Source organism: Rhincodon typus, chromosome 2 (assembly GCF_021869965.1).
Source record: "Rhincodon typus isolate 14 chromosome 2, sRhiTyp1.1, whole genome shotgun sequence".
In the NCBI taxonomy this organism is placed as follows: Eukaryota; Metazoa; Chordata; class Chondrichthyes; order Orectolobiformes; family Rhincodontidae; genus Rhincodon; species Rhincodon typus.
In genome coordinates this window covers 48,927,008-48,936,308 of record NC_063333.1, presented here as the reverse complement: position 1 = coordinate 48,936,308, position 9,301 = coordinate 48,927,008, and the positions used below count along the sequence as shown (strand labels likewise).

The following is a 9,301-nucleotide window of genomic DNA, read 5'->3' as shown; positions in this document are numbered from 1 at the left end:
CTGTTTGCCATTTCAAGAGCTTAGCTGAACACATCTAGGGGCCTGTTCTGTGTTCTATGCTTTTTATATCACTACAATATAGAGGAAATGGATCCAATATTAGAAATAAAAATAAAGTGCTGTAGATACTCAACAAGTCAGGCAGCCTGTTACAGAGAGTAACATCTCAGATGTTGCCAAATCTGATTGTTACCTGTATTTTCAGTTTTTATTTCATATTTACAGCATCTGTAGTATTTTGCTTTTGTTCCAATAAAAACATTTTTACAAATGCCAAGCCATTTGGCCAAACGCTGCAGCAGAGAGTAATGGCATTCAAAGTTAGTTGCACAAATTAAATAGATAAGTTAAGGAATAACAAAGTTTAATGTAGATAAATGTAAAGCAACATGCATTGTTACAGGAAACATGAAACTGGTATATAATATTTTGAAACATTACTTTTGTAGTTCAGCAACTTAACAGGCAAACAACAATGAGATGAATAATCATGTGTTCTGGTGGCATTTATGAACAGACATTGGCCAGGGTAACAGGAAACATTATTCTTCTTTTTGGGCCACTTGACCATCTAAATAAGCAGATGATATCTTGGTTTAAATTCACAGCCACAGGTTGCTGCTCATTTCAGTAGGATTCTTTAACATTCACTGAAACAAGCCAGTTAACCCAGCTTCAGATAACTAATCATCAATAAGACTAACGAAGTAGTGGAAAATACTGGCAATGTTTGACCATGCTCATTTAAATCTAATTGCAAAAATGGGCACATATAATTTCAGTTGCTCCAACTTTAGAAACCCAGTTTGATGCATTTGACAGAGTTCAGCAAAGACCGAAAAGTTATGAGGATATATTTAAAGAATTTAATGGACTAAAATCCTCCCTTAGTCAAGGTCCCAGTGGCTGCCCAGAAAGTAGGAAAAACTAGGACTTATTCATCTGCATTACTCAGCTTTAAACCACCAGGAAAGTTGATTTGATATTTGAAATGCTGAAAACCCCAAGTAATTTGAATGGTGGTAGGTTACTTGTGACTTCCAGTACTACAGGATATTTGTATAAACCTGGCAAACCTCAGTACAGCTAATTCATATTAGAAGAAAATTTTAACACTTCTTTTCCTGAGTAGATCTTTTAGTGCAATGAAGGTTTTTAGAAAAGAGCAAGAATATAAGATTTGAAAGTGTTTGATGAATTCACTCCTTCCAATAGGTTGGACAAATGTAGTTAAAGGCAGCATTAACTGTTTTAAGGCTACATATAGAAATTGTTTAATAAATATGCTGGAACTTCGACTTCAGTTCTGAAATGATGATATAGTTTATGAAATTCTATTTGTGTTTGATAAGGCAGAATGCGATGTTAAGACTATTTTCCTGGAGTTTTCCTTAAATTAATCCGAGTCAAGAGAAATTTCAGATAACTGTTTGAAATCTTATCAGCTGTTATCTACGTCCCTCAAGAATTAAATTATTTGGATTACATTCACAAAGGTACAAGCTAGACATGGTTATTTGTGGAAAGGAGTGACCTGAACAAGAATGGACCACATTTTTACATTTCATATTGAAAGAGAAGAAAATTCAATTTAGACACAACCTCAGAAACATGGAAGGGACAATGGCCCTAAGATTACATCTATTTGTTGCCCACATTACAAGTAAAAGATCTTATTAAAAGAATGGGAAAACATAAATGCAGATAGCCACTGAAATTTGCCACCATTACAACAGGTTAGATTATTGGAACATTTTGAATCCAATTTCAGGGTCTAATGTATCAAATTCCAGTTTGCAAGAGGCAGAGTATACTACTACAAAGAGTCTTTTTTTTAAACTTGTTGAAAGAGCAAATCTTAAGGAATTAGCCCACCTAGAGAGTTTTAATTTTATCTTCATACATGTACTTCACAGAGAAAATGGCAAGTTTCAAAAATTTTAATTTTTAATTCATATTTATTGTAGTACTTTGACAAAATGCCCATATAATTCAAAACTTCTACCATTACAAAAATAATTCCTCTACAAACTGTGTACTGTCCACAATGCCATAGTTATTTATGGATCATGTAGTGTAAGCTCAGCAGTCATTACAGGGACTGCAGTGCACTTGAAACCATTTAATAAACATTTTTCCTTTCACCCTTTAAATAAACAGTATTAAATTATAATCATTTTTAAATTAGCATTCCACAAATATACACAAATTGTTTAGACAGATTGTATTGTGCACACTGGAAGCTTAAACTTATATAAAGGATAAAACTCATTTAAATTATTTTGTTTGGACTTGCAGGCAAGACACATTTTCATTATTAAATCCATGATGGTCCCACAATTTACATAAAATAGAAAAACAAAGCCCAGCTTCAAGAGCAATTCAGTTTCAAGTCAAAATCTACTTCCAAGACTCTATCTTCTGGTTCCACAGTACATTTGAGCATAAGTTGTTGAACCTATGTAAGCAGAGAACACAGACCAGTTAACAGGTATACACAGCACTTTAACAACATTAGTCATTCCATGTTACAAAATGTACAAAAGATAACAGTTGCATAAATTCAAACACTTAAAAAGATCTGTGAGGATAAAATCCTCAGCTTATTGAATTATCAAGGCTTTCACTAGGTTGGAATAAATTCAGAAATTTTTTTAAACTAACATCTTTCTTATCATTGGCTATACACACCAATAACTATTGCTGCTTTCATCATCTTAAAGGGTTTCCACAACTGTCCTAAACATTTGGACTGAACATTGACATAAATCACCTGAAAATAAGCAAACTATTGTGCTGGGAGAAGTTCTTACATTCAATGGACCTGACAAATCTCTAGCAATAAAGGTGGCTCGCAGTGCCAGGGACCTAGGTTTGATTCCACCCTTGGATGACTGTCTGTGTGGAGTTTGCACATTCTCCCCGTGTCTGCATGGGCTTCGTCCGGGTGCTCTGGTTTCCTCCCACAGTCCAAAGATGTGCAGGTTAAGTGGATTGGCCAGAGGAAATGCAGGGTTACAGGGATGGGTCCAGGCGGGATGCTCTTTGGAGGTTCGGTATTAAATCAAGGGGCCAAATGGCCTGTTTCCACACTGTCGGGATTCTATGATTTAACAACGGCTATAACTAAAACAGAGCAGTTTTCCTCAAACAATTATATTTACATTCTAGACTGATGAAGTGTTGAGTAACAGCTGCCTGTGTATCTTCTGCATTTTCATATAATTCATTTTACTATTTTCAGCAAATCCATACATTCCATAGATTGATGTAATCTTATGGACAGAGATAATTACTTGTACAACTGGGGAATGTCCATCAACATGTCTTGATATGACTTTCACAAAAATGCCACACAACGGGCTCATGGAAGTGGTCAGAAACAAAACCCAATAAAGCCTAAATGTTTCTTCTCCTGCTATATAGTCATAGTTAAAAGTACAGTATGGGATGAATTGGAAACCATTATAGTTTTGATTATCATCTTTCAATAACTAGTTTTTCCTCAAATGTGCTGATAGCTGGAAAGGCTATTATTTCACTCCAGTAAATGAGCAAGACGTTGTTTAAATTCACTCACTGGTTATTAAAATCCAGGTCTGCCACACATAAAACACATTCCTTCTTTTCAGCATTCAATTTTCTTTCCCTTCCTTGTCTTAAGAAATCTAACAGTTGCCCAAAGCAGTGGGACTGTTAAAGGTTTTACTCAAAATTTATAAATAACATACAATTTAAATCATTTTATTAGTCACACAAATAATGGACTGATTCTCAATGGATGTTTTATGCACTGTGTTTGGACATGATGCCCATTACTTCTGTGCAAGAAGTTGAAAATATTGCATTATGTGTGCTTGACCAAATGGCAGCATAGGCGAATCATTTATATCAGTTTTGAAAACATTTAAGCATCTACCTCACCACATCCTGTAACGTGTTTTATTGACTTTAAATGTTCTGTACAAATGACAGTTCTCAGGCATGGACGTACCAACCATTGGGCCTGTCTGTCGGAACAGAGCATATCTTGAAGAAGCAGAATCCATAGACAGCTTTTAGATGCAGCAGGCGGATGAAAGGGAGAAGATTTCTTAAAGGTTCATATGTGCCAAGGATCTTGAGGAAGCAATTTTCCTTACTGAACCTTAGCAAGAAAGTTTGCAAGAGTCTGCACTTCACTGAGGTGTTGGTCACTGAAATATGCAAATTGTTTCAATTCAATTGTAGTTTCAATGTAGGGTTAGGTTGACAATGCCAATGGTTATGAAGTTGATTATGACAAACTTTTCAGTTTTATTACTTTCAGGTTAGGAGCAATTATCAGCAACATCTCACAGCTTGACATCCTCTGTTACATAAGTGAGGTCAATGACCCTCTAAATGACGTAAAGTCATTTTGCACTCTTGCCAAAGACAAGCAGACAGAGCACACCAGAATTTGTTCAAATTGTAGACTTTACCATGGTACACAACGCCATCGGACGTGGAGCGAGTTCCGGGCCCCAGCCGTGGAAGTGAGTTAGCAATGACTCATGGCTTCAGGGATGGAGGTCTACTTACCTTATGGAGATAAGGCTTTAAGATATGGACATTTCCCTTTCTTATTGGCTCTGTTTCTGTATTTCTGCTTTTGTTCTTTTTTTAAATGGTCGTTTTGATTTTGTATCTAAGGTGGTTGCTTCTGTTAAGTCTGGTTTTTTTGTACCTAAGATGGTGCTGGAGAATGATGATTGTGTACACTTTTTCAATGTTCTCCTGTATCTCTGTACTTGAGTACACGTGACAATAAAACTTAATTCTAATTGTAATTCTAAAATTCATTACCTTTGTGCAATCCTATAGTCCTCCATGCATATTTGCCTATGTGACTGTTCCTACATAGCGCTAATCCAGACTGCTGACTTTCAGTGGAGGGGGACTACAGATGGAGAATGACTGTGTATCTTCTCAACATGAGTGGCAGCACTCTGAGCTGGCTGGTTGACTGATAGCAAAGACAGTTGCACACAGAAATCACAGGCACATGTTAATCAAGTATTACAATGCCTGCACATATCTGACACTTAATCCAATTTAACCCCCAGAAGTTCACGACAAAATTAAGATTCGATAGTCCTATAAAGCTCACTCAAAAAACACAATTTGCATGGATGAAAGTAGTTGTCAAAATGCTGTACCATTAAGTGCACAATCATCCTAGCTCGGGTTGATCATAGTCAGAAATAATCCAATGAGCAATATTGAAGATGATCTGAAAGCAGGTTACTGGCGTGTCCTCTCAGCCTTGAAGCAAGCTAGATTACTCATAACACCCATCCTCAGGAGAGATTAAAATCTATTTATCTGTACTGAAAAATACATTACCTGATTGCACACTCCCCAGTCGTCTCTGCAATGCTTCTAATCTATTAATATAATCAGTCAAAGCTCTGTCAGGGTCATAATTTTGCAGGTGTGAAGATGCCAAAGAACTTGGATTAGAATCAAGTAGGCTCGATTGATACCTAGGACAGAGAGGGGAAGAAAAATTTGGATACCTAGATCCACAGTTCCAATGAACATTTACTCAAACTGACACAGTAATCATCTGCTAATGATCTAATGGCACAGCAGTTCCTTAAACCAGTGGAAGATGACTGCAGTTGTGTGTAAGAGTTACAAGTGCCTTCACAAACATTTTTGTTCATTTACTTATTTATAATGACATGTAATGAGAACAGGATAGTAAAAAATATTGTAAAACTTTACAGTACAACAGTCACTGCATTTTCAAATTGGTGTTTGACAGAGGCACAAATGAGGTGCTTTGATATAGTTGTCATGATGTGGAGGTGCTGGTGTTGGACTGGGGTAGACAAAGTCAGAAGTAACAGGACACCAGGTTATAGTCCAACAGGTATATTTGAAAACACAAGCTTTCCGAGTCTTATTCCTTCTTCAGGTGTTAGTGAGAGAGGTAGTATCAGACCGAGAACTTATATGTAAAAGATATAAGAGTCACACCACTGATGAGGATGTACTAAACAAACCTCAGATGCTGTTAAATCTTTAATCAGTTAGAAGGTTTTAATTAATTAACATGTATATGTAAATCCCCAAATTCCTTTCACCTCTTTACGCTGATAAAACCTTTTGTTCTCTCAGGATAGTGACTTCAAAGGAATTAGGGGATTTATATTTACATATTAATCAATTAAAACCTTCTAACTGATTAAAGATTTAACAGCATCTTAGGTTTGTTTAGTACATCCTCACCATCCCCTAATTCCTTTGAAGTCACTATCCTGAGAGAACGAAAGGTTTTATCAGCATAAAGAGGTGAAAGGAATTTGGGGATTTACATATACATATTAATCAGTTAAAACCTTCTAACTGATTAAAGATTTAACAGCATCTTAGGTTTGTTTAGTACATCCTCATCAGTGGTGTGACCCTTTGATCTTTTACTTATAAATTCTGTGTCTGATACTACTTCTGTCACTAACACCCAAAGGAGGAGCAAGACTTCGAAAGCTTGGGTTTTCAAATAAACCTGTTGGACTATAACCTCGTGTCATGTGATTTCTGACCTTGATACAGTTGTGACACAATGAAACTTAAATGTAACTTATTTTTCTCCTTACATGTACAGATTTTATAAAGGATTCAAATCTTTTACAAACATCATTACTGAGGTTTCAATAAATTATGGTTATAACAGGTCTGATTGGTTGTACATTTCCACATTTTACATGATACAATAAATATGTATGATAAAATTACCTGGATTGAGAATTTGAGATTGATCTTGGAGATTCTTGACCAGACCTTTGCCTACTTGTGCTGTGTCTATGTTCTCCAAACAATTCCTTTGACAGGCTTGATTCCAAAGATATGCTCCCAGAATGGAGGAAAGGAGAATCTGCTCTTGGTTCATTAGCTAGATTTTACATAAAATTGATGGCATGAGTGGAAAATATTAGCCTATTTCATGGTACTTGATTCACAAATAAAGTTCGATATCTCTGAGGTCTTGTTTAAAGCATTGCAATCATTTTACTAATTCACAAGATGGTAGGCTTTGTTATTTTAGAAGAGAAAATATCACTCTACAGTTGTCTGATTAAAAACGAAGAATCACCAGCAATGACACAGTTATGACAAAGTCTCTAATGTGGACTGGCATAATCTACAAACTAAGCTGCATATTACTAACAGAAGAGTGTGACCTATTGATGGGAAAGCAGCGAGACAGAAATTATGGGACAAATATCCAAGTGATTTAAGACTCCCTTTCATTCCAATACGTATGTTTTTAAAATTAAACAAATATACCTGTTTAATGGTCTACTGTGTGCTCTAAAAACGTCTGTAACACTGTTGTTATTGCTGTGGAGTTTCCAACTCCAAGAGCAGAAAACCAAAGGTATTTGTTTAGTGATTGCTCTGTACAATTTCAAAATTGAATAAGTACACAATGTACTGAGAGATTATAGTACATTAAGACTGTTTCATTTTGCAGAAGGTTTTAACTTCAGCACTAATGCCATTTGTTCACTGATATTAGTGAGTTTACCTGACATCTGATCGTGACCATTCCGATTACCAGTCAAACTGCTTGATCCAGCAACTCGAAGCCATCTGCGGGCCAAGAATCGCAACCTGTGGAGAAGATAAAAAAAACGATGTCAAGAATTGAAATAAGATTTACCTAATCACAATGATGTGAAAATGTAACAATAACCAACTGGTTTTAAAATGGTCACTGTATTAAATTACACCTAAAATCCTAAGGATATGACCAGAAAAAATTAACTAAAATTCAAAGGTTAAATCTAATTATAAAATAAATACTTAAATGTGTGCGTGAATGAATGAAAAATGCCAGATATAGTCAGAAGTTTTGACAGCATCTGTGTAGAGCAAAACAGAATTAACAATTTGAATTTTCCCAGCTTCAAGATGTTAAGCTTGGAGGCAATGTAGCTGTAAAAACAAAAACGGCAGCCGCCATGTTGGGATGGCTCTATGATGCATTCCTGCTGCTGAGGAATTTTACAGGAAGGAGCTGGGAATTGGATTGGTTGTTTGCTGTACATATGTGGGTAGCTGTACTGGCAGACTGGCATGCAGAGACTGCCCATCTCAATAAATGCAGTCTGCCAGGCCAAAGACTGAAGCTCCAAGACTCAATGAAAGAACTCAGTCTTGGCCAAGCCCAACCTAGGGCAGATTTTATAAACTCTTTCGTGGATTTACCAGTCTAGATTTTGTTTATTTCTTCACTATTGCGTAATTCAGCGAGGGCACCTACTTGCTGAGGCAATGCCACATTTGCTACAACAGTGCCCATCTCTCAAGATGGGGCAATCAAGATTTCAGTGCTGAGAGCCCTCAGATTGAGCCTGTAAAACAGCTCATTAAAAGTGGGATCAGCCAATTAGCATTTTCTTCTTTACTGTGGATTTCTAGCAACTGCATTAGTTCACAGTATAGTTCAGAAAAGGTTCACTTGACTCATACCTGGGGTGGTAGGAGAGGGATTATCCAATGAGGAAAGGTTGGACAGGCTGGGCCTGTATCCAAAGAAAAGATAAGTGTTAACGTTTCAGGTCCAGTGACCCTTCCTCAGAAGTTCTGAGGAAGGGTCACCAGACCCAAAATGTTAACTGTGATTTTTACTTTCACAGATGCTGCCAGACCTGCTGAGCTTTTCCAGCAACTTCTGTTTTTGTTCCTGATTTACAGTATCCGCAGTTCTTTCAGGTTTTTATTGGGCCTGTATCCAACTGACTTTAGAATAATGAGAAGTGATCTTATGGAAATATATAAGATCTTGCAGGGACTAGACAGGGTAACTGTTGAAAGGTTGTCTCCCCTTGTAGGAGAGACTAGAAATGGTTTAAAAATCAACAGTCTTCCATACAAGACTGAAATTAGGAGGATGTTTTTCTCTCAGAATGTTGAGTGCCTTTGGAATCTTCTTCACCAGGCAGCAGTGGAAGTGCAGTCATTGAGTATTTTTAAGGTGGGGTAGATAAATTCCTGACTACCAAGGGTGTCAAAGGATATTGAGGGTATACAGGAATGTGGATTTGAAGCCACAAGCAGATCAGCCATGTTCTAATTAAACGGTGGAGCAGGCTAGAGGGGCGAAATGGCTTACTCCTGCTCCTAATTCATAAGCACATGCTCATATGCTTGTAACTTTTCTATATTGCTCATACAATTATCTCTGAATACATTTAATTGGAAAATCTGAATCTTATAACAGCTTTGAAACCAATTAGTAATTTGTTTTCTTTCCCATGCGGCAAAG

The 9,301-nt window shown here is 36.7% G+C and overlaps 2 protein-coding genes across 2 annotated transcripts in view; both read right to left on the bottom strand.

Annotated features, from left to right (window-relative positions):
* Nucleotides 1-347: 347 nt before the first annotated feature.
* Nucleotides 348-7,706, bottom strand: LOC109915763 (A-kinase anchor protein 9). The gene is made up of 4 exons (XM_020515434.2): nt 7,559-7,706; nt 6,766-6,922; nt 5,368-5,507; nt 348-2,458 (listed from the first exon to the last, which is right to left on the bottom strand). The coding sequence occupies exons 1-4, from the start codon at nt 7,563-7,565 to the stop codon at nt 2,415-2,417; spliced, it is 348 nt and encodes a 115-aa protein (XP_020371023.2). The 5' UTR covers nt 7,566-7,706; the 3' UTR covers nt 348-2,414.
* Nucleotides 7,592-9,301, bottom strand: part of LOC125485389 (krev interaction trapped protein 1-like) — a 35,617-nt gene continuing 33,907 nt past the window's right edge. The window contains exons 8-9 of the mRNA XM_048607945.1: nt 8,506-8,558; nt 7,592-7,644 (exon numbers count right to left, since the gene is read on the bottom strand). Of these exons, the coding sequence (XP_048463902.1) occupies nt 7,592-7,644; nt 8,506-8,558 (106 nt within the window). The remainder of the gene's footprint in view (nt 7,645-8,505; nt 8,559-9,301) is intronic.

Bases quoted from the DNA above. Each gene is read 5' to 3' on its own strand.
- LOC109915763 (XM_020515434.2), bottom strand. The intron at 5,508-6,765 runs GTAATTTTATCA...TCTCTGTCCTAG, and splicing joins ATCTCAAATTCTCAATCCAG to GTATCAATCGAGCCTACTTG. The intron at 2,459-5,367 runs GTAATGTATTTT...CTGCTTACATAG, and splicing joins ACTGGGGAGTGTGCAATCAG to GTTCAACAACTTATGCTCAA.